At 39.3% G+C, this 25,893-nt stretch overlaps 1 protein-coding gene and 1 long non-coding RNA gene across 4 annotated transcripts; one reads left to right on the forward strand and one right to left on the reverse strand.

Annotated features, from left to right (window-relative positions):
* The first annotated feature begins 915 nt into the window (after window positions 1–915).
* cora (erythrocyte membrane protein band 4.1 like coracle) lies at window positions 916–25,708 on the forward strand. Of its 3 annotated transcripts, XM_081979793.1 has the most exons (14): window positions 917–1,136; window positions 6,726–6,888; window positions 7,659–7,806; window positions 7,857–8,151; window positions 8,663–9,174; window positions 9,236–9,375; window positions 9,634–9,723; window positions 12,230–12,367; window positions 12,500–18,040; window positions 22,566–22,793; window positions 22,928–23,035; window positions 24,426–24,638; window positions 24,694–24,913; window positions 24,971–25,708. In XM_081979793.1, the coding sequence occupies exons 2-13, from the start codon at window positions 6,742–6,744 to the stop codon at window positions 24,880–24,882; spliced, it is 7,749 nt and encodes a 2,582-aa protein (XP_081835919.1). In that variant the 5' UTR covers window positions 917–1,136; window positions 6,726–6,741; the 3' UTR covers window positions 24,883–24,913; window positions 24,971–25,708. The 3 variants fall into 3 exon arrangements, with proteins under 3 accessions (XP_081835921.1, XP_081835919.1, XP_081835920.1); XM_081979795.1 differs by lacking the exon at window positions 22,928–23,035 and having other exon boundaries at window positions 916–1,136; XM_081979794.1 differs by lacking the exon at window positions 9,634–9,723.
* On the reverse strand, window positions 19,712–20,236 carry LOC145729166 (uncharacterized). The gene is made up of 3 exons (XR_014178289.1): window positions 20,108–20,236; window positions 19,866–20,013; window positions 19,712–19,813 (listed from the first exon to the last, which is right to left on the reverse strand). It is a non-coding gene; the product is annotated as an uncharacterized LOC145729166 (long non-coding RNA).
* Window positions 25,709–25,893: the final 185 nt, after the last annotated feature.

Raw genomic sequence — 25,893 nt, forward strand, 5'->3', positions numbered from 1 at the left:
CGAGCTAAGTTCCAGAAGTCGCCATTTTGTTAAGAGTCAGCTTTGGGTCTGGCTATAGTATCAGAGTAGTATATTATTCAATGAGCATGTAATAATGGCTATTACTCACGAAAATAAATCGTCGAGTGAGTAATGGCGATTATGAATATTCGTATATTATTCTTTATATCTAGAAATTGGTGGTGTCCGCGGGTGGACTGAACCAGTGAGTTATAGCCGTGAGTAATGCGACTTATTACATGACAAAAAGTGCCTAGTTTTTGCTGCTAAAGGGCCAAAAAGAACAAATACCTTAAAATTGAATACAGATTTTACAGTGGTTGTGGTTTTCTGATTTCGGAACACACTCCTCCTGAAAATGACAGCAGAATGCGTTAAGTTGCCTTGCGCTATGGCGCCACATTTTAAAGTAAAATTATTAAATAAAAACATAATTAAATACCATTTAGTACTAAACTTCTGTAATTTATATGGTTTCCAGTTTTTTTTGCCTAAAATTAAGTAATTTCCTTGTATAAAACATGGTGTGAAACTAAACTTACAGAGTTGCCAGAGTTTGGTGCTACATATTTGATATTTAACTGTAGTTGAACAGTTTGAGATAACGTCATTAATAGAAATAAACTGTTTCCAACTAAATTGTATTATTTTATTGGAAAGTGTATAAAAGCGTGACATCACTTTCTACTACTGTATTTAATTACGTCACGGCTTTAAATAACGCGCTTCTGCATGACGGCCATGTTGTTAAACTACGCGCGTCCTACTCCGTAGCAAAAAGTAGTTCGTTGCATCCCTGCACCTTGTCTATGTAGCACGGGAATTGGGTGCGTTTCTTGACTGGGATTTTTGTTCTGGTGGGGTGTACGGTGCGGGTGCAGTGGGGGCGGTACCGTTGAATGTGGGGGTGGGAAAAAACGGGCGGAAAACAACAAAGTGAGGTTAACGGTGAAATGTCAATTCCGGCGATGCTCTCCGCGGCCGCGGCTGTCAGTTGTACAACAGTTGCTGGCGAGTATTGTTTATGTGGTGAACCTGGCCCTTCCCAGCATCGTCTGTGAATTGTGTGTGCCGTGTCCATTTAAATAAACTCCTCGTCTAGATTTGTTACATGGATTACCGATTCTGCTGATAAGGTAAGCTTTTGTAATAACAATAATATAACCCCCCCAAAAATCTCTGTCCTACATTAGTAACACACAGCGGCTGTGGCAAAAATTCCTTTGGGGGCTATTTTTGGGTTTTTGCACTAAGTCGTCTATTAAACGCTGGCTTTGATTCAAACCGGGTTATTAGTTCATGGTATAATATTGCCAGTGCAACCCCTTAGGGGGGTTTGGTCAAGCCAAACCCCCCCCCACCCTTTTAAACAAGCACTCAAAGGCACAAAACAGTTTCCAGTTGATTTTACTGACCTAGTTATTTGGATGGGTTTTGTGTCAGCTGAACAGGTTCCACTGTTTATTGATTTTTGTTGTATGTTTTGTTAAATTACCTTAATTTAGTGAAAAATGTGTTAATTACTGGTTTATTGGGTATGGTCATGTTTGCAAGTGTTTTAGGATAAGAAAAGAGTCTTGACTTGGTAAACATTCTAAATACCAGAGGGCTGACCCAATTAACTTTAAAGGTATTTACATTGCTTGCAAATTTATAGAGGTATAAAAGAGTGCTTAAAATCCTGCAATTTTGATCTGTCTGTTCATTTGTAATGACTTGGGCGAGCTAGATGTTGTAGCACTATTACTTCCTGTACTAAGTTTTTTCGCTGACATATTTAGGTCACATTGTACAGCAGTGTGTTCAACTGGTTCAAGTCAGAAACGTCATTTTATATGCCAAAGTTTAACTGAACCAGCCTTCGAACTGTACAACTGGTTCTGTAAATGTCATCTTGGAGGTTATGGGTTTAAAAAGTTTGACTACAAGTCCTGTAGATGTAACAACTGTCCAACTAACAGTCAACCCTGCAACTCCAGATTAACGAAACCTCTAAAAGTGACCATAAGAGTGACTTAATCCATTTCTGGCACTTATCTAATGTAACTGGAATTGTGATTATACAACAAGCTAAAAATAGCACACCTAAATTGACTTCAATCAGAATATAGTGGGGGAATCATATAATAACCATCAAATGACCCTAGAACCAGTTCTTAGTAAATATTGTAATGACTACTCATTTTCACAAATTGCTCATGATTTCATTCAGACCAGAGTGATTAATATTATGAATAACCTTAATGGCAAATACTTGTAGAAGGTTTGGTTTACTTCAGATTGGCAATGATGTGATACTTGAAATAATCGCTTTTGTTAGTAATAGCAGATCATTGGCCAGCAGCAGGAAAAATAGCGGAAAAACTAGTTTATTTTTGTTCAGCCTAGCATTTCCTTTTGTTTGGTATTTCCGCTGATTATGCTTTCAGCACAGGCGAATTAATTTAAGCCAATGGCGGACGTAGATGGTTTGGCAAAAACATTAAAATGTCCATGAACGGCACTGACTTTTATGTTGACAGTTAGAGAGTTTGATGCATTTGTTAAGCCCCCAAACAATCTGTCACTGTCATTTTATTTTGAATGACAGTTGAAGTAGGCGTGGTGCTTCTGTTTGGATTAAATGGCCTGAAATCAAAATATTTACTTAAAAAAAGCGAGCTTTTCAGGTAAAAGTGGGGGGCAAACGCCCGACCCCCAGACAAGGTCGGTGACCTTTGTCCGCACCTACTAAAAACCCATTGGAGCGTCTTACAAGACACAAACAACAGGTGGAAAGTCGATATTGTAGGAAAACGCTTGGTCTAACAGATCCAACCTAAAATCACTGTTTTACAGTAGGGAAAGCCTTTTCCCTGTACGGTTGTTTTTTTTTTCGGGCTAGCCTAACGTCCCGAAATAGTGTGGCTGTTGCAGTTTTTCCTAAAAATAAACATTGCACACGCTTCAGGTTCAATTCCAAGGAATTTTCTGGTTTGTGCAATTTACGGTTGGACAGTTCTTTGAACCGATTTGATGAGTCACTTTAGCGTGGTTGTAAGACGGTGCCCTAACACCTCGAAGACGGTACGGTAGCCACCCACGTTGTTTTTAGAAATTTTGACAGTTGTGACAAGTTTGGTATTGTCCACATGCCAGAGATGTAAAAGCGGTAACTTTCGAGCTACTAGGATAACTGTCCAACTTGTCATTTTTGAATTTTCAGATTTACCAATTTTTTCCGAAAAATTCTGGACAACACATTTCTGGTACAAAAGCTTCACTCGTTCGGTAGCGTGGCATTTCTACTATATATGGTATACAGGGTGATCAAAAGACAATTTCAAGGGCTACAAATTGGTATATTGAACCACCCTGTAACTGTCAAAATAACAAAGTTACGGGCTGTCACAGTAAAAACTGTCAAAATCACACTTTACAACAAACAACTCAGTTAAAACAGTAAATAACTCAGTTATTTGACGTTTTCGGTAAAAACAGTATACAGTGTTGTCAAAAGAGAATTTGTCAAAATAACCGAGTTATTGTCAATACAATGAAGTAGTTTACAGGGTGATTCAATGAATTTGTAACATTCTTGTTACTTGTTTTAATTTTTATTTTATAAAAAAATACCAAATATGAATCTTGCAGATATTTGCATTATACTTTATTCCTAGATAATTCATTAGTATACAGGGTGTCCCAAATTTGAGCAACAAATCAAACTTATAATTTTTTATTCGATTTTTGGAATCTACGTCAAATTCTAGGCCTACTTGATGTAAAATGTTCCTATCGATATTCAATTGGTTTTGCTCTAGCATCCTTACTTTGACCATCCTCCTCGAAAGCAGAAATTCCCAATTTGAGCCAAATTTTGGTGCACTTTTCCAGAAAATTGTCTATAACTCGTTTATTTGAAACACCCTGTATGAAACCACCGTATAACAAAAGAAAGCTCATAAACGGGGCTAACACGTGACGTTCAGCGGGCACTGCTAAGTTGTCCGGTTTACCCGCTAGAGGGCGTCAAAGATGACTCTCGTTTTTTTTGCAGTTTTTGCTCAATATCTTAAAAACGTTTCAGGTTAGAGGTTTGAAATTATTACCACAAATGCACCTCGATGGGATGCAACTTTTACTTTCTATACACTTTTTTGGTATCATGCACCGTTTGACCTTGAAAAATTAAAAACAAGAATTTTCAAGGGTGATGATTTTTCTGTTTTTTTTCAGAAAATTTTTTATTTTCAAAATTAACCTCAACTGCTTAAATACTTTCAGGTTAATAGTACAAAAATGACTTAAAGTGTGATTTGTCAAAATGTCATTTTGCAAGAGTGCCACGCCCTAAAGTGTCAAAATTGTCATAATTTCAAGGTCATCTCCGAAACGATGCCAGTTAGAGCAAAATGGACGTCAAATTTGCGTTCCCCAGGTTCAAGTTAGTTAAAAAATCACTTTGATTGAAGAAAATGCAAAATGGTCGTCGTTGGTATAGTAGGCCCAAAAAATCCCTAATTTAGATTAAATTTTTGTGCACTTTTTCCAGAAAATCGTCCGTAACTCACTTATTTGAAACACCCTGTATAAAACCATCGTATAACAAAAGAAAGCTGATGAACGGGGCTAACACGTGACGTTGAGCGGGCACTGCTAAGTTGTCCTGTTTAGTCGCTAGAGGGCGTCAAAGTTGACTCTCGTTTTTTGCAGTTTTTGCTCAATATCTCAAAAACGTTTCAGGTTAGAGGTCTGAAATTATTACCTCAAATGCACCTCGATGGGATGCAACTTTTACTTTCTTTACACTTTTTTGGTACCATGCACGGTTTGACCTTGAAAAATTAAAAACTAGAATTGTCAAGAATTTTCAAGGGTGATGATTCTTCTGATTTTTTTCAGAAAATATTTTCTAAATTAACCTCAACCAAGTGCAGCATTTGTGTAAATATCTAGACAGTGGATTGGTCACAAACTACAAACAGATTGCTGTGATTGGTTCACGTGATAACTGTCATTCATGTTTTTCCCGTGTCAGTAACGGGAGTGGTTAAAGCTCGCCTTGTTCAGTGTATTTTTACGTAAATTACCGTCCAAACGACCTGGTTTCACGCTTGGCGTGACATTATCGATGACACCGCAAAGTGTAATGATCACGCCCTAATTCCCTGTTTTTTTTTTCCATTTTACAAGCAGGTCAACGTGGGATCTATGAAACTAAAAGTGTTTTAAACATTGGAATAGCCACACGACCTCGTCAACGTCGAAAAACTCCCATCTCTTGACACAGTTTCTACCGTGTCGTGACTCATCAGAGAAGAATTCTCTGGTTGCCTAGCATGATTAAAACTTATCAGTTTAACAGCAATTAGTTTGTTTTTTTCTCAGTTTATTCAACATTCAGTTTTATCTTGTACTCGTTTTATCATTCATTGCAGGAGCTAAGCTTTATTTTTATACCGGTGACATAACCAACAATTCTGCTCGAATCATGTTTTCAAGAATAATTATTATAATCAACCATTTCAATGTTAATTAAATAAGGCGCTGCCGTTTAGAGCACCCTCCGTGACGTCACGGAGGGTGCTCTAAGCGGCAAAGCCAACGTGTTTTTTTGATATTTTTTATTTTAGTGAAAATTATATTGATGGTACTATATAGACTTTTTGCCACACCTAGTCACCATATTAAGCCTAGTAATTTATCTAGAAGGAAATATACAAACTTGTCCGTTTATGGCCGTGCCACTTACATCACCTTTGGAAGAAATTTAATATGGCCGCCATGTAAAGGATAATTTATAACTTTGCCCATAAAAAGTAGCATTTCTCCAACAGAAGAGTGGTCTTCCGCGGACTTTTATAGGTTTACAACAAACCAATTTCCGGTTTTTACAGTCATATAAAAATAGACCCGAAATTCCAGTAGTAAACACAGTTTTCGATCGTTCAGTTGCTAACAAGCTGCATTATTAATAAAAACCGGAGTTTGGATGTTGTTTAGGCGATGTTGCCGTCACTCTACAATCTCTCTTGTTTATTGTAGCATTTGGTAAACTGCCAGATTGGCAACCTCAAGTCAGTTAATCGACAACTGTTTAACGGCATAATAATATGCAGTGTTGCCAATAATTCAGTCAGCCTTGACTGCAAAATTTTAATCATCAAATTAACCTGACTTTAATAAATTAAACGCAATAGTACTAATCTCTGATAAAACCAGCAGATAACAGGAAAAAAACTGTGTGAATTGATATAATGCACTTGCTGCTATTGTTACTGGCAAAAAAACTACACAATTGATTTGACTTTGTGCTTCGCTGATTCCATTTACCAGAATGTCATTAACAGTGTAATTACGCTCAGCAACGCCCTCTTTGTCACAATGATTAATTAAACCAGGTCTGTATGACCCTTGGGGGCGGGTTTGGCCCTAAAAAAAAAACTATTCAATTAGCGTTATTTCAGCAATGTGAAGTGGGCACGTCCCGTACAAACCTTGTTAATTAGACGCATCAATTCTGACATAATTGTGGCCAATTTAAAAGAGAATACTCGCTTTGTAGCTTAGTTACGTGTGAAATAGAGGGCGCAACTAGTGTACTAGTCAAGAAACTATTAATCTCATTTATTGAGTGTTTACAGTCGTTTAAACGTGATTTTAGTGATACATTTGTGCCAGTGTGGATTTATTGGTTCCACCTTTAACCGACCTTCAGACCGCTTACGGTGTTTTTGTTGCAGAAACGACTAGGCAACAATGCCTGAAGAGAAAGTGACTGACAGCGAGGCGTCACCCGCCAAAAAATTGGCAACAGCGAAAGACGTCAAAGGCGGCAAAAACGGCTTATTCGAATGGACCGAAGTGACTTTGCTCGATGGATCCGTTTTGACTTTGAACATTGACGTAAGTGACATGTTTTATACCTCAACGGTCATTTAATTTTTGACAAGTGACGTTTTGTCAAGTGTCGTTACAAGCACTCAGTTGCACTAAACATACCGACTGATTCGAAAGTGACAGGGTTGCGTTCCAAAGGGTAAAAGTCAAAAATTTCAAATGGGACACCCTGTATATTTTAGTATCGTTGGACTGCGCACATTCAGAGCTACACGGTGACCCAATATTGTCGATACAGAATTGTTACAGTTTTGTGAGATATTTAGGGTTCTAAAGTTGGCTTAATCCAACCAGAGGACTCAAAATCTTGACAACTAATCTAAGACATAAGTGAATTTTATTGTGACGTCACAGTTAATGTCGTCACTGCCATTTTTGCTGGGACAGCGTGTGGGTGTCACGTGTTTGCTTCGTTTTTTATTAGAACCTTGTCACGTGACTCAATTTGTTAAACTTAACAAGAAAAACAAAGCCTCTTTGATTTATTTTATTACCCATGCAAATTTAATGGAGAACAAGAGAGAGAAACAGTATAACCTAAAATGTACTTGACAAAGATGGCGCGAAATGTCAGTTTGGCTGGATAAGGTGTGACGTCATTTTTTAGCCAAGCAGGCTTTGAATGATCATGTAGGGTAGGCAACACGTTTTTCTTGTTGGTGTAAGTGTGGTTGTCTATCAATTATACAGCCACAATATAAATCAATGTTTAAGATGCTTTCACATTTATTTCCTCGCTTTGTTTACTGATTTCACTTGTATTTTTCATAATTTAGCGCAAAGCAAAAGGCAGAGACCTTCTGGACAAAGTATGCGAGTCCATCAACCTGATTGAAAAAGATTACTTCGGGCTGGTTTACGCCGATCGGTATGACCCCCGTAACTGGCTGGAACTGGACAAGAGAATAGCGAAAACCATGAAAAGTAAATGAATTTTCTTGGTGTAAATGAAAGTTTTGAGGTTGACGTTTCAGATGAGCCTTGGAAGTTTAGTTTTGAGGTGAAATTTTACCCTCCGGACCCCGCCCAACTCCAAGAGGACATCACGCGGTACCAGCTCTGCTTGCAGATCCGTAACGACATTTTAAGTGGGCGTTTACCATGTTCGTTTGTCACTCACGCTTTGTTGGGGTCGTACTTGGCGCAGTCGGAGCTGGGCGACTACGATCCGGACACGATGACCAGAGGATATTTGAAAGACTTCAAAATCGCCCCCAATCAAAACCAGGACCTGGAGGATAAAGTGTGCGAATTGCATAAAACTCACAGGTTTGTTTTTTTGCTAACTTAATTGAGTGGAAGTGAAAGCAAAACTCAGAGTCGATCTCCACAAATATAGATTAATAATAAGTTGTTATCTGCCTAACATGTTTCGGGTGTTTGTTCCCTTTCGTGTCTATTTGGTCTCCTTCAGATAAACATGCAGCTTTTACATCATTCAACTTCCTTGGGTTTTGATTAAGTTTTTTTTCCCCCTTCAAGAATAAAAAACCAAGCAACCTGTCACCTCAGTACCAGATCTGGGTTTTTTGATCAAAGTTTTTTTTCACCCGTGTAGAATTAAAAAACCACCTTAGTACATCTGGGTTCAGCTGTCCCCCCTTGTAGAATGACAGCCAGCAGGCTAGTGATCTAGTTAAGCCTCTATTTATTTTATTAATATATATTTGTGGAGATCGACTCTGAGTTTTGCTTTCACTTACACTCACTACTCCACTGCGTGCATATGGACTACTACTTTTCAGTTAATTGAGTGGGTTTAATTGGATATATATTTTAGGGGACAATCCCCTGCCGAAGCTGAGCTTCACTATCTAGAAAACGCCAAGAAACTAGCAATGTACGGAGTGGATTTACACCCGGCTAAAGATTCCGAAGGAGTGGACATAATGTTGGGGGTGTGCGCGTCCGGTTTGTTGGTCTACAGAGATCGGTTGCGCATCAACCGTTTTGCCTGGCCGAAAATTTTGAAAATTAGCTACAAACGTCACAATTTCTACATCAAAATTCGACCGGGCGAGTTCGAACAGTTCGAGTCCACGATTGGTTTCAAGCTGGCCAATCACCGGGCGGCCAAAAAATTGTGGAAAACATGCGTGGAGCATCACACCTTCTTCAGACTGATGTCGCCCGAGGTCAACCAGAGGAACACGCTGTTCCCCAGGTTGGGGTCCAAGTTCCGGTACTCGGGCCGTACGCATTACGAAACGAGGAAAACACCGATCGACCGGCCTGCACCTCAATTTGAAAGATCGTTGACTGGAAAACGGTTAACTTCTAGAAGTATGGATCGTGAGTGTTGTTTTCTCTAGCACTGGTAACTCGTGTGGTAAACTGTCACTTTTCGTTGCAGCTTTGAGTGGGGTGCATCCCGAGGAAGAGTACAACGAGGCGAACAAACGGCACACAATGTCTCATCCGCCTGAAAGAATTCCGGACGTGGACAACCAAACGCCGGCCAAAGTTAAGTCACCTAAAGACAAGAAGGAAAAGGTGAGTCATTTTGTATCACTCTCTCAAGCTTCAAAGTAGTGATGGGTGAATTGTTCTACTCCCTACAAAGTTAGTAAATACATCGCCCATCACTACTTCACACGTGCTAACCGATTGTGCGCGTGCGATGCTTTTCGTTACGTCCCGGACTAACACGTGACCATTTTGCGCGCACTATTGGTCACAACCCGAACATTTTTTTGTCACCACGTTCACCCACCTAATCTCATCCGTTTGTGTATGTGTCACGATCATCAGCATGGCAGAAAGCTCAGTTCTGGATCGGTGCGGTCCGGCAGCACCGCGAGCTCCGTCGAGGGAGAGTACGACGCCGACAAAAGTCAAAAGGTCTCCCTCTCTCTCTCTCTCTAATTGCTTTCAAGTGACAGTTGAAGGAAACGTCAACAAACTCTAGTAGACTGTACTCGCTTTGTAAATTGTTAAAACAACCGTTAGAGGGCGCTTTCCGACTTACTTTCTGTCAGTTTGCTATGTTGTATTAACATGTCCCATGACTAACTGCGTGAGTAGCTTGGAGACACGTGGTGATTGAAGTTTGAAAAGTCTATTTTTACTTTATTATGTGGTATCTGAAATTCGTACTAATTACAACTTGAAAACCATCAATTTACAAGTTTCACAGCTTTGAAAGTATGAAAAATGACTTGATAATTAATTTTTATGCACAAATTGTGTTTAAAGTAAGTGTTCATGATTTTCAAACCGGATTTTAACTCCAAATCTTTGATAATTGACTTGATTGAATTACAGTTGTGAATTTTCAGATGTTTTTACTTAACTTTCAACACGTAAAAGTTGAAAATTTGACTTGGAAACCAATAAAAATTCTGAAATCATGCAAAATTAACTTAGGACTGAAATTTGTGTTTGTGGACTGTTTTCATCTTTATCAGACTATTTTCAACGTTTGACCAGTGAAAATTGACTTGGAAACCCAAAATGTACCCTAAAACTAATTGCTTTCAAGTGACAGTTAAAGGAAGCGTCAACAAACTCAGTAGACTGTACTCGCTTTATAAATTTTAATAACGACCGCCAGAGGGCGCTTTTCTACTTTCTGTCAGTTTGCCATGTTGTATTAACATGTCCGGTGACTAATTGTGTTGAGAGGTAGTTTAGAGACACGTGATTGAATGTAGAAAGTTTGAAACAATTGAAGAGACGATAAAAGTCTATTTTTCTGTGAAAAAAATTAATTAGACTGAACTGCTGACAGGTTAGGCGTCGTAAAACAGTTTGGGTGTCGCTGATTTAAAAACAGTAAAATTTCAAAATTTACGTAACATTTTAAGAACCGCAGGCTGCAAAATGTATCTTAATTTTGTGTTTGGCTCAAGTCAGGATTATTATGATATTTTGGGAACCACTGGCAGTGCAAATAAGTTTAATTTTGTTTGTCTCAAATCAGTGTTGTTTAGACATTTTTGGAATCACTGACAGGCTAGGTTACGTGAGGCAGAAAACAATTTAAGTGTCACTGATTTAAATCCAGTAAAATTCCAAAATTTGAGGACCGCTGACAGGTTAGGTTAGGCGTCGTAAAACAGTTTGGGTGTCGCTGATTTAAATCCAGTAAAATTCCAAAATTTGAGGACCGCTGACAGATTAGGTTAGGCGTCGTAAAACAGTTTGGGTGTCGCTGATTTAAAAACAGTAAAATTAACGTAACATTTTAAGAACCGCAGGCAGCAAAAAAATCTTAATTTTATGTTTGGATCTAGTCAGGATTAATACGATATTTTGGGAACCACTGGCAGTGCAAATAAGTTTAATTTTGTTTTGTTTCAAATCAGTGTTGTTTACACATTTTTGGAATCACTGACAGGCTAGGTTACGTGAAGCAGAAAACAATTTAAGTGTCACTGATTTAAACCCAGTAAAATTCTAAAATTTGAGAACCGCTGACAGGTTAGGTTAGGTTACGCATAAAACATTTTAAGTGTCACTGATTTAAACCCAGTAAAATTCTAAAATTTGAGAACCGCTGACAAGTCAGGTTAGGTTAGGGATAAAACATTTTAAGTGTCACTGATTTTAAGGCAGTAAAATTCCATTGATTTTGAGCTGTTTACAGTTCGCTGAAACCCCAAAAATGGCGGAGATATGGAATTTTAAAAATATTGATGCTACTTCCAAAAAAAGTGGAATATCTCAGAAACGGTTAGAGTTACGAAAATGTTGCAAGAAACCAAAAATGTTCATAATAACTTTCTGCACCCAGTAGACTAGGTTTACACCCACTTAGAACCGGGTAAACGCGGTCACAACTGGCAGAGCCTTAGTTTTAAATTTAACTGTTTTTTGGTGAATAAGCAGTTTGAGACAAACATTTTGAACTTTTGAAAGTCGATGAAACCTAAAAAATATTACGAAATTTTCAAAATTGTTATGCAATTTAAGGAAAAAGTCAAATATCTCTGAAACCGGGTTGTCTTGGAGATTTTTGCAAGAAACCGAAAATGTTCAGAATTACTTTTTGGCATCTAGGCAAACAACAACTGGGAAAGAGTTTTCAAATCACCTAGTCATATTTGTCGTTTAGAACGTGCTTGAAACTTTTTGCTTTTTGTACCAGTTTGTTACAGTCTAATCACTTTTGTGTCGTCAGCCACATAATTGTTTGTTGCCACAACTTTCTCCAATCTACTGCACAGTTTATCATGGGACACCCAGTATTTTGTGCTTGTATTGTTCTAACTTGCAGTGTTGTAGCGTCTCGAACAACAGTTTTGCACAATTTTCTCTTACTTTGATGTGTGATTGTAGTAGTACATGCTTGACACTAGTTTGTGACTCATTTAAAGTGCAAAATTCAAGTTGTTTGTCTGTTTAGAAACCTGTCGGAGGTGTGGCCGTTTTGCCAGCCGGTGGACTGTTTGGCAAAAAGAAGGAGGACAACAAGGAGAATAATAATTTACAAAATGGCGGCGACGTGGACGCTTTGACCCCTAAGGAGAAGTCGCGTTCCAAGGTTAGTCTAGGCTAAAATAGGGTTTCTTGGTTATGTGCGTGTTTTTGTACATATTGTTATAGTTTAGTGTAAGTTTACGAGGCCCACTGTAGTTGCATGATCTTGAAGCATGACCTTTTTGCCTCCATTTAGAGTCCTTTCGGGAAAAAAGACAAGAAACAAAATGAAGCTCTGGCCGGAGCCGAATCTCCTCAGTTACCGGGCTACACCAAGGAGTACGACTACGAGGCGCCGGAAGATCAACTCCGCAAACCCAAATACACTCCGCAAGGTTTTAGCTACGAAAACCAGCGATCACCGAGTGCGCAAAGTGAACCGGAAAGTCAACAATCGCCGTCAACGAAACGAGTCACCGCCACTGCGTTCAACTACGCCCCTGGTGAAGTAGAAAAACTGAAAAGAAAAGACCCCAAAACGGATACGGCAGCCTTTTTGGCTGGAGAACAGTACGAGAAAGAACCTAAACCAGTGGGAGCAGTAGTGCTGGGTGGCGAGAGCAAGAAGCGCCCTCTGAAACTGTTTGTCACAACTGGACCTAGAGACCCTAAAACCGGAAGGTTGGACTTGGAACAGGCTACCTCCGAAATAACCCCAGGACAACAGAACGTGGACACCGGCCTAATTGACTGCAAATACGGACTGATTGACCCGTCTAACGGCACTGTAATCATCACAGATCCGGTTCAAGGCCAAAAAGAAGTGGTGCAAGGCCATATTGACCCAATAACTAAGCAAATTGTCATCACATCCGGCTCGGTGATTCACCCCTTAACTGACCGGAAAGCCTCCAACCTAAGCCAGATTATCAGCATTTGTGGCACTGACCCCAAACCCAGAAACCCTCTAAAAACCATCCCTAAAAAACGACCGGTGAAACTACAAGTCACAACCTTGAAAAAAGACCCTAAAACCGGTAAAATTGATCCTAACAAGGCGATACACTTGGAAATAGTAGACGCAGTCTTAGACCCTGCAACCGGAGAAATCGACTCCAAATACGGCACTATAGACGCAGTCAACAACAAATTGCGGCATAAAGACCCCAAAAGTGATAAAACCAGCTACTACCCACTCAAACCTACACTTGAAGAAGAATTTATTCTCGAAGAAGCAGTCAACGACCCTAAAACCGGCAAACCGGACCCAACCTTAGGTCAACTGTTTAAAATCACAGACCCTGGAGACTTTGTCGTCCCAATTACCGCAGTCATTGCTAAACGCGACTTTAAAACTGGACAATTGGACCCCACTCAAGCCTACAAAGAACAGACCAACGGACGTATAAACGCTAAACAAAACATTTTAGAAACTAAATACGGCAACGTCGACCCCACCAAAAAGAACATCAGCATTACGGAACCGAAAACCGGCAAAGTGGAAGTCCATCCGGTTCAATTAGACGCAAACGACAACGTTATAGTCTTGTCAGGGGTCGTAGACCCACGAACCGGAATTAGAGACCCGAGTTTCAGTGAACTTTTGCAAGTGAGCAGCGAGTTGGAACCGGAAATTGAGGTGACTTCCGTAGCGGGGAAAGCGGACAAGAAAGGGTTTGACCCTAGAACTTTAACACCACCAGAGCGAAGTCCGGGTCTGTACGACCCTGCCACCAACAAAATTTACACTAAATACGGGGTGTTTGATCCTGTGCACGAGACTTTAAGCGTTACAGACCCAAAGTCTGGCAAAACTGAACTGAAGCAAGGCCAACTCGAGCCTATAACCGAAGATGTGCTTTTCCGGGGGTTGTTAAACCCCAAAACTAATAAACTAGACAACTCGTACGGACGCACCATTAAACTTACCTTGAAAAACCCTCAGGCAGATCCCATTCTGTCCACTCCGGTACAGAAACCCCAACCAGTCAAACCTCCTACCGTACCTGTCAAAGACCGTAACAGAGTGATCAAATTGTTGGTAGTGACAGCGAAACGAGACCCTAAAACCGGCTTACTAGACCTGGAAAACGGTCACGTGGACCAGTCAGCAGGTATCAGACACCCCACAGGGGAAATCGACTCAAAATACGGTCTAATCGATCCCACCAAAGGCACAGTAATGATTCTAGACCCTAGTACAGGTAAACAAGAAACTTTGCAAGGAAACGTAGACCCTCAGTCCGGACAAATCCTTCTACCGAGTGGAGTTATCGATCCTAGAACAGGCCAAAAGGATCCTAACCAAGGCCAATTGATCACCATAGTAGGAACGGGCGAAGCCCCAACAGACAGGGTTAAATACGCTTTACCCAGCCATCCAATTCCCAAGAAACGCGTCATAAAAATCCTGGTAATCACCAGCAAGAAAGACCCCAAAACTGGCAAAATTGACCCGGAAAAAGGCACCGTGGAAAAACTAACCGCAACCGTAGATCCTGTTAGCGGCATTATCGAATCGAAGTACGGTAAAATTGACCCGCAAAACCGCAAGGCAATGCAGAAAGACAAATCCGGCAAGGCTACAGTAACTCCAATTAACATTGACGAAGCCACTGGCCAAATATTCATAAACGACAACGTGGTTGACCCTAAAACAGGCAGGACAGACCCAAATTTATCCCAAATTGTTAACATAGTAGACCCGCAACATCCTGCAGTGGTTATCACCACCGTAACAGCGAAAAAGGACCCACAAGGTCAGGTTGACTTGAACAAAGGCCGTACCGAGGTAACTAATGGGAAAATCATCCCGGAAACTGGGGAAATTGTCACTAAAAACGGGACAGTCAACCTGAAACTCATGAGAATTTTCACTAGGGACCCAAAAACCAATATAGTCCAAGAAAGACCTATTACAGTAGACAAAGAGGACAACATCATAGTATCCTCAGGGGTCGTAGACCCCAAAACCAACAAAGCAGACCCTAACATGGTGCAACTAATACAAGTAGGACCGGAAGTAGACCCGGAAATTGAAATCCGAACTTTCTTAGGTAAAGTGGATCCAAAGAAAAACACAATAGAGTCTAAGAATGCAACCCCAGAGTCCTCACCAGGATTGTACGACCCTGACCGCAACAAGATTTACACCAAATACGGTCACTTGGACCCGGTCAATGAAACCCTAACAGTAATTGACCCTAAAACTGGCAAGTCCGAAGTTAGACAAGGACAAATCGAACCCAACACTGGAGAATTGGTGTTCAAAGGTGGATTTGTCAATCCTAAAACCGGAAAACTGGATAAAGATCTAGGCAGAGCGATTTCAGTACACATTACCGAGCCTCTAGTGGATCCAGTGGCAGCACAGCAACCTTCCGAGAAAGAAACTTCACTACCCAAACCAGCCCCACAAACCCCAATTAAAGAGGTGGTCACCGGGGTGTTACACCCAATAGCCAAGCACCGAATCGTGAAAATCATGGTAATAACAGCGAGAAAAGACCCTAAAACTGGCAACGTGGATATAGAAAACGGGGAAGTGGAGCACACCACTGGAATTCTGGATCCCGCTACCGGTTTCATCGAAACCAAGTTCGGTCAAATTGATCCCACTACCGGCTCTTTGATTTGTAACGATCAGCGCGGTATAGTACCCGGGAAAATTGATCAGTCCACCGGACATATTATCATCAACGGAGGTCCAGTTGCTGACCCGAAAACTGGTAAACTCGACCCCGATTTAGGACAAGTATTCTCGGTGGTTGGACTTAAACAAGCTCAAGACCCACACGCAGCTCCAACACCTAAAAAACGCATGATTAAAATCACGGTGATAACCGCACGAATTGACCCGAAAACCGGAAAAACCGATTTGGAAAAAGGTCAAGTGGAACAGTCTACAGCTTTACTCAACCCAGAAACTGGTTTAATAGAGTCGAAATACGGTTTAATTGATCCGAAAAACGGTAAAGTGATTGTTAACGATCAGAAAACTGGTAAAGTCGATGCTAGGACAGCACAAATCAACGATGCTAACGGACAAATTATTCTAGTTACAGGGGTCGTAGACCCTAAAACTGGTAAAGTCGATCCCAGTTTAGGACAAGTGATTAGTATAGCCGGTCAGAATGACCCAGTTATTGAAATCACCACCATAACCAGCAAGGTTGACCCTAAAAGTGGTGCTGTGGATCTGAACAACGGCCAAATGGAACACTCGAAAGCAAAGAAAAACTCTGCCACAGGAGAAATTGAAACTAAATATGGGGTTATCAACTTGAAACTGCTGAGAATCACCACCAAGGACCCTAAAACTGGCGCCACAACCACCAGACCACTACAAGTGGACGCTGAAGGGAATGTTATTATATCAACGGGGGTTAAAGACCCTAAAACAGACACCGTCAACCCAGAGTTAGTGCAGGTAATCAAGTTTGGACAGGAAGTCGACCCTGAAGTGGAAGTGTTCACTTTCAGCGGTAAAGTGGACCCTAAGAAGAACCTAATAGACTCGAAAAATGTTACCGCGGAAGTGTCCAACGGTCTGTACAACCCTACGACCAACCGTATCGACACCAAGTACGGTCAAATTGACCCTGTCAAAGCCACCCTAACTCACATTGATCCTAAAAGTGGCAAGCACGAAATCCGACAAGGGGTGGTCGATCCCACTACAGGACAAATCCTCTTCAAGGGTGGTTTAACCAACCCTAAAACTGGAAAAGTGGATCCTAATTACGGTAGATTGGTGGGAATTTTAATTACCGACCCTAAAGTGAACGAAAAAGGGGAAATTGTCAAGAGAGACCCTAAATCCGTAAGGATCGACACTAAATCAAATCAAATATGGGTCTTCGACTACAACGACCCAGTTAGCAAGGAAGATGTTTACACCACTGGTAACGTGGACGCTACTACAGGTTACGTAACAGCAGTTTACGGTTATATTGACCCTAAAACCGGAACAATCCAGAGATTATCCAAAGTGGATCAGAATACCGCTAAAGTTGACCCTCAGACCAGTCAAATTTTCACTAGAACCAGTCAAGTTGATGAAACCGGAGCACCGTTATACACAGCATCAGAAATTGACCCAGCCTCCGGACAAATCTACACCAAATACGGCAAAATCGACCCTAAAACCGGAAAAATGATAATAGTCCGCATCTACCTAATCACCCAGAACGATCCTCAAGGCAAAGTGAAAGAAATCGATCCAAAAGATTGTCAATTCGACGAAAAAACTGGCAGAATAGTGAACGTAACCACACAAACTGTATACATCTACAGCATGGTGGATCCGAAAACTGGTAAGGTAGTCAGAGTGGACGCTAACGATCCTTTAGTTAAAAGTGCCAACACTAAAATAACCCAAGTGTTAACCTTGTCAGGTGAAATCGACCCTGTAACCGGGAAAATTCACACTGAATGGGGTCACATTGACCCACAAACTGGCGATATAGACCCGAAGACAGCGCGTCGCGACCCAGTCACCGGTGAACTGATACTAAACTACGCCCAAATCGATCCCAGCCACTTTACCGACTTGAAAGACTCCAAAGTGCGCGTCAAAACTTATTTGAAAGAGGGAGAAGAATCGAGCGATGACGATTTGAACGAATTCGCCACCGAACAAGTAGCGCCCAAAGTAACGCAAACCACTCCGGTGATAGTGAAAACCACCACGAAACAGATCATCACCAAGGACAAGGACGGGGTAACGCAGAACATTGAGGAACGAGTCTCTGACGGTCGTACGGGGGAGATTAAAGTGTCCACGCAAGTGAACAAGGTAAGCCGAGTCGCTTTTAGTGTCCCCTATTGAGAGTTTTATACATTTTAGTAAATTTTTTATTGCAGTTCTTTAGCGCCTCGTTGATCGCGGTCTTGTTTGGTTGTTTAGTTTGGTTGGTTCAGTTGTTGTAGTTGTTTTTGGGTTTACTAAAGTGTATAAGACTTGTAATCGGGTTGAGAGGGTGTTTGCCGTTTTTCGTATACAAGTTGCTGCACTAGTTAGGTTAGGCTACTTTAAGAAAGTTGATGTTTACGTAGGACAATCTGTTATTATGGCGCAACTAAAAAAAATCAACTGCACAGAAAGACACTTTTGACAATGAAGGTTTCACTTAAATTACACGTAAAACCTAATTTTTGAGCAAAAAAAAAACTATTAAAATAAACAAACAAATGGTAGTTATAATCTAACCTAACCTATTTTAAGAAAAGTTGATGTTTACGTAGGACAATCTGTTATTATAACGCAACTAAAAAAAATCAACTACTGCACAGAAAGATGGTTTTGACAATGAAGGTTTCGCTTAAATTACACGTAAAACCTAATTTCTGATCAAAAAAACTGCAAAAAAAAACTATTAAAATAAACAAATGGTAGTTATAACCTAACCTATTTTAAGAAAAGTTGATGTTTACGTAGGACAATCTGTTATTATAACGCAACTAAAAAAAATCAACTACTGCACAGAAAGATGGTTTTGACAATGAAGGTTTCGCTTAAATTACACGTAAAACCTAATTTCTGATCAAAAAAACTGCAAAAAAAAACTATTAAAATAAACAAACAAATGGTAGTTATAACCTAACCTAACCTAACCTATTTTAAGAAAAGTTGATGTTTACGTAGGACAATCTGTTATTATAGCGCAACTAAAATAAAATCAACTACTGCACAGGAAGACAGTTTTGACAATGAAGGTTTCACTTAAATTACACGTAAAACCTAATTTCTGATCAAAAAAACTGCAAAAAAAAAACTATTAAAATAAACAAACAAATGGTAGTTATAACCTAACCTAACCTAACCTATTTTAAGAAAAGTTGATGTTTACGTAGGACAATCTGTTATTATAGCGCAACTAAAATAAAATCAACTACTGCACAGGAAGACAGTTTTGACAATGAAGGTTTCACTTAAATTACACGTAAAACCTAATTTCTGATCAAAAAAACTGCAAAAAAAAAACTATTAAAATAAACAAACAAATGGTAGTTATAACCTAACCTAACCTAACCTAATGTTGTCCTACCAAAAGTATCCTCCACGAAGAATAGATCATTTTGAGTCACCTGGTTTTAACACTGGCTTTCGACGGCAGCCATATTGCCGGGGGGGCAGACAACTGAATTTAACTGTATTGATTTTCATTGTTATTTGTGATCTCCTGGTGTTTAATAAACTGTTTAAAAGGAAGCAGAGTACATTTAGCTGATATGTAGGGAGAGACACTGTTAAAAACTAAAAACATCATCTGTGCTTTTGGAAAGCCTGTAAAATATAATGTTTTTGAATCATTATCTTTAAATGACTCTTCTGACAAGCCAGACGATTTTAGTTTTTCTTGCAATGTATAATTTTTTGATTTGCAAAATTGAGATCTTCTGATAGACAATTTATACAGAGCATTTTGTTCACTTTTTAGTTGGCTATTGTCTTCAATTTGTGGAAGTTGTTCCAAGTAAGATACAGATACTTCTGCAGATGGATTTGCAGTGGGTTCCCTGTCCATGTTCATAGCTAACGTGATCTCTCACCTTCATGCTCATCTTCCTATATAAAGGTCTTATTACAGATAAATTATAACTTTTGTACAAAAACTTACTATTATGAGACGTTTTGTTTAACGCTTAACTGCTTGAACATGCCGCTATACACTTTGTACATTTTGGGTTTTGGTAATAATATATATCCCATATTTACAGAAGGAACCCAGTCAGGATTGTCCTTATCTTCCAATTTGGCTGGTTTGGCTAAACTGACAAAATACACAAAAATTAAAACAATATTTTATTTAACCATACTTCGTTAAATGCTGTACTACTGACAAATAATAATAATAGACACCTGAAACAGTGATTTGCACAAATTCGTGCATTATTAAGGAAGGTTTTACTTAAATCCCCACGTTTTGAAGCAGCAACCCATTTAAGTCGACGTTCTTTTGACAAGATGTTTAGTTGTTCTTCCCGGTTCTTCAACGCTTTGGGAATCTTGAAAAATCGAACTTTATCCCTTTCTGCTCTATTTCCACAACTCACGACTAAACAAAACGACGGCATTTTTCTACAATCTTCTGAACTCAATCGAAAATGTCTGTTTACATTTAACTAGTGGGTCTGTATGCCCCCCCGGCAATATGGCTGACTTACGTTTGACGTTTGTGACGTCACCTCGAAATGGTCTATTTACGGAAAACGATACATTTAACCAGCTGACCTAGCTGTGACGTTTAATGGCCTGTCAGCTGTCAAAACGTATTAATCAGTACCGTGAAACTGTAAAATGTCAAATAGTCGCGCCTATTTTATAAATCACCCCCCCCAACTGTTTTTTATAACTCTGTGAAATTAAATTTAACAGTTGTGACGTTAAACGCTAGTTTAAAACGTCCAGTTTGACAGTTGTGACACTTCACAGCTTGGCTTGTAGTCAGGTGACACTTGTCTTAACTATTAAAACTCATTCAGAAGCGAGTTGAAACTATCAAATAGCAAAACAGTTGTCCCTTGTATTTACACCACAATAAAGCCCTAAATTTGACATTTGTGAAACTAACTGACACTTTGATATGTTTCTTACGTCACTTAACTGTCAAAACTCATGCAGCACTAACATATACAACTGGAATACGCAGCAGTTAGCTGTGTTGCTCCGATAATTCGCATTGCAAGTTGTATTTGTAGTTTTGTATAGTTAAATTTACTAGTTGTGACATTAGCAGACACTTTGATGTTTTATGTCACCTGGCAGCTGTCAAAAATGTGACGCAAAATGATCCAAAATAGTGGTACCGGTTATTTTTCCAAGAAGCACATCTATTGGTCATTTTACACTTTCAGTTCATTGGTGAGTGAGTTTTGGCAGTGATGACAGCTGTCACGTGACGCAAGCAAAGTATTTAAGTATTAATTAACGCCAGAAGTGTCAAATTTGGATTCATGGAGCTGTAAACAAAACTTATAGCACAATCCCTCAAAGGAATTCATCTATTTATCATTTTACATTTTTAGGTCACTGGTGAGTGAGCTTTGACAGTTATGACAGCTGTCACGTGACACAGTAACAGTAAAAAGGTGTTCCGTAACGTCTTAACTGTCAAATTTAGCTTCATGGGGGTTTGAAACAACTTTCAATGTGATTCCTTAAACTGGCAACTATTTCTAATTTTCAGGTTATTAGCGACGGGGTTTTGACAGTTGTGACAGTTGTCACGTGACGTAGTAAAAGTATGAAAGTGTTCCTTAACGTCAGAACTGTCAGATTTGGCTCCATGGAACTGTAAACGCAACTTACAATGCAATTCCTTAAAGAAAAACATCTATTTTCCATTTGTTGCTTTTAATGTATGCTTTATTAGCAAAAAATGCCTTTTATACCTCCAGAAAGCTAATTTTGACAGTTTTGACGTTAAACTGTTAATGAAGATAAACTGATTTTCTTCTCTTCTCTTTAAAAAAAATAACTAAATACAAAAACATTCATTTCATACCTTCTTTTGACGTCAATTTGGGGGTTTGCGTCAAACAGCTGTCAACTGTCTCGTGGAGAGGTAAAAAGCACGATTTTTGCCGGATATTTCTGAAAGTGTCGCTAAACACAAATAATATATTTTATAGCTCGATGACATTAACTTTACGTCAAATCCCAAGTCGACAATCTAATGTCAAAGTTAGTGTCGAGCAGCTGTCGAAATTGGCTTTATGGAGGTATAAAGCGCAATTTTTTGTAGGTTATTTTAAGTGTCTACTAGATGCGAAAATTCTATTTTATACTTCCATGAAGATAATTTTGATAGTCTTGACGTTAAACTGTCAATTTGAAACTTAGTTGTGTGTCAAAACTCTGTCAACATTACTAAATACTCAAAACAACAAAACATTTATTTTATAGCTTAATGAAGTTAATTTTGACAGTTTTGAGGTGACATTGACAGTTTACGGAGTGATTGAGTTGATAACCGACTGTCAAACTATTAATTCCTGGAGGTTTAAATTGTTTTTTCTTACCAGCATTTAAAAATGTTCTCTATAACTCGATGAAGATAATTTTAATACATTTGACGTCAATTTGGGGTTTGCTCGTGTGTCAAGCATCTGTCAAAACCAGCTGAAAGCTGTCATACAATACGAGAGATATTTGAAATTTATGCACGTGATTTCATTGCCGTTTGCAATCAAATGATCACGTGACGGATGTTTGTTTAAAAGGCAGACACCCTTATATTTCCATTTTTTTTTTGGATTTTATTTTAATTTGTTTTGTTTTTTTTTTCCTTTTTTGTTCCTTTACTGACCGCGTACAGGCCGATACGCCTTTAACGTCCGACGATGTCAAATCGCCGTACGTGACAGCGCGAGCTGTCACGACCAGAACGGCAACAACGCACGAAGACCTCGGCACCAACGCGAAAACGCAACAAATGGAGGAGAAGACGGTGGCGCACTCTGTGACTAGCAGCGCCACCCGACAGGAACAACGTACCGTCACTCAGGAAGTGAAAACGACCAGTACGGTGGTTGCAGGCGATCAGGTTAATTATTATTTTGTTTTCGTTTTGTTTGTTTGTTTTTACGTTTTACTACTAATTCATACAAATCAACGGTCATTTTGAATGTGTAACAAAATTATCGTGTTACGTCATACCTTAACTCGCATGGCTTATAGCTGGGCAGACGAGACAGCGTTAGCTCGACTAGTTCAGGTGATTCAGGCACTCCAATCGATCCACCGGACGATCCCAATCATCCCTACTATCGTAGCGACCTCTATCGGGTGAGTACGCACACACAGTCGTTTGACGTTTCCGTGTATTACTGAAAACGTCAATTCATAACTTTCTAATGACAAGTGCACATGTGTTTGCAACTGCTGATTGGTCACAAAACAATCTTGAAGTTTGCGTAAATGTTGCACATGTAGACTTGACATAATTCTGGTTTTCCCCGACTGTCTGTTGTCAGATGTAAAACGTCACAGTCGGGGGGGCATAAACACCGCCTACTATACTAGAAAGCCTAAAAGGTGCTTGTCAAAAATTCCAATATGGCGGAAATAGTGGTGACAGTTTGCGTTTGTGTGTATTTTTTGAGGATTAGATGAATTTTTACGGTTTAAAATCAAGACTTGAGGTTATTTGCGTAAGTTATTTTTGTTTACTGCCGTTCATACGTTTTTCAAGCCACATTGTAACAGCAATTCAGGAAAAAGTCCAACCTTGTCAGTTTTTTACTTTACAAAAAACCGGATCTAACTCAACAGTGGTTGAATACTTTGAAGTGGGATGATTTTACTTCAACACTGCACTCAATGGTAGGTACGAGTGCTTTCTAGTACAGTAAACTTATTAGGTGCTTGTTAAATGCACAGGTATGTGAGTTACATTTTAAAGCATCTTTCAATGTGAGATCAACAAAAATAATTTTGAATGAATGTTCTTGGTAATAACATAAGAACCATTTACCAGTTTTGTTTACCTAGTTTCAAGGATTTACAGATTTTCTTACATTGAACAGTGTTTAAACTAGTTTACTGTGTGTTGTACTTTCCAGGACAAATGTTCTAACCAATTTGTTTAGGCTGGACTTGATTGTATATAAAAAAGCTTTATCTATACATATCTGGAACAGGAATGAGCCTTTCGTTGATTTTTCACTCATAACTTGCAATCAACTACACAAAATAACAAAAAAAACATATTTTTTACTGCATCTGCATACGTTTGTGTATAAAACGAAAACCGCTAACGCCGCCATTAAAAGTGACATTTTAGGCTTTCTAGTATAGAGGGCGGTGGCATAAACCATTAATACAGCGAGTTCATATATCACGGCCAACTTGGGTGAGTAAATTAGTTGGGCATGTCACGTGATTTTTGTTTGCGCAAGGCATGTTGTGAATTTAGTGTTAGAGAGGCATGCGTTGAAATGTCAAATCCAAGTCACTTAACATGGGAAAATTCATTGTGACGTCATTCCATTTGAAACACCTGGTTAATAGGCGGCGTTGCCAAACTGAGTATTCTTCATAAATTTTGATTAGTTTATTAAGAAGATTGTAGTAGCAATTTAAACAACCTGACCGACCTTGGACGTAGTATTCGATACGCTAATTGAAATTACATCACTTAACTACTGCACAGCAATAAAAACAAAAACTTTCTCAGGACGATTTACCGGGTGGAATTGTGAAGACCGAATCGGTAATGTACAGCGGTGATCCGGCAGTGTTCCGTACCTCGACCACCAGCGTACCAATCGTGGCCACCGAGGCCAGGAAGGTTCAGCTCACCTCCGAGGACGGTAGTTACACGAAAACGGGCGAAATTGTCAGCACTCAAACGATCAGCTCGAAAACTCGAACAGTCGAAACGATCACGGTAAGAGTTTATTTCAGCCATTTTGTTTGAGTTTTTTAATTATTTCCTCGCACAGTACAAAACTGAACGGGACGGAGTCGTGGAGACTCGAGTAGAGCAAAAGATCACGATTCAGTCGGATGGTGATCCGATCGACCACGACCGCGCCTTAGCGGAAGCAATTCAGGAAGCAACTGCCATGAATCCGGATATGACCGTTGAAAAAATTGAAATCCAACAGCAGGCTGCTCACCAGCAGCAGTAAATCGTTTGGATGTTTTTTTTTTTTAATTGAGGTTAGTTTTAACCAGTCTTGTCCCCCCTATTTTTGCATAAATATTCGTTTGCTTTAGGTGTGTCCAGAACTAAAATAAACCACAAAACCACCACAGCTAGCTTTAAAAGCTTTCGCCGCAAAAATCTGCGTTTCTAGCTTTTGTAACTATTTAAAGGTTTTCCTAGATTTTAAGTTTTTCAAAGTGACTTTTTAACGCTTTCAATGTAAGTTAATTATTAAGAAAGATCAGTACAAGGACAGGTGCTTTGTTTTTCTTTTATTAATTATAAGTGCAAAAACGAATCTCGCTCTAAAAGGGGTTAATTTGCTTGAAAAATCAACTAACAACTACATTCCAATTTTTTGTTGCGTTTTGCTTCGAGAACAAGCACCGGATTTACTAATTTTTCAAAAGGAGAGCAAAACTTTCTTAGTCATGACAGTTTTTTTTTTAGTTTTGCCCTTTAACCGGCGATAGTTTACGCAAAAAACAGTCTCATTCGTCCGTTTTTTTACTTACTTAAGGTCTTTAGTAGCTTTCTGTACTAATTAGGTTAAGTGATTTTTTAATTACGTGTAATTATAAGAATATAAAATACGAAAGTATTACTATGTGTTATTATATAAATGGAACAAAAAACATACAGTCGCTGACGCCGTCAACTCCCCACTTGCATAACGTTTAAGGCAGATTATTAAAAGTTAGCTAAAAGTGTATGTACATTTACTGAAATTATATAAGAAAAAGCCAATATATAAACTGTTGTAGATATATAAAGAGAGTGTTAATAAAGGGGATACCCGGTGGATGATGCTTTTAGTTTTATTCATTTTACCTATCAAAGTTTGAGAGCAGATAATCAATTTTTTTTTCCTTTGAAGGGTGGCACTATTTTTCGTTTACAGAAAATTTGAGAGCAGTACTACCTAACCAAAGTGTTACTACTTTCAAGGGAGGCACCATCCAAGTAAAGGTCAGTAAATAACACCACACCCAAA

This window comes from Ips typographus, linkage group LG5, assembly GCF_016097725.1.
Source record: "Ips typographus isolate SLU linkage group LG5, UJ_Ityp_2.0, whole genome shotgun sequence".
Lineage (NCBI taxonomy): Eukaryota > Metazoa > Arthropoda > Insecta > Coleoptera > Curculionidae > Ips > Ips typographus.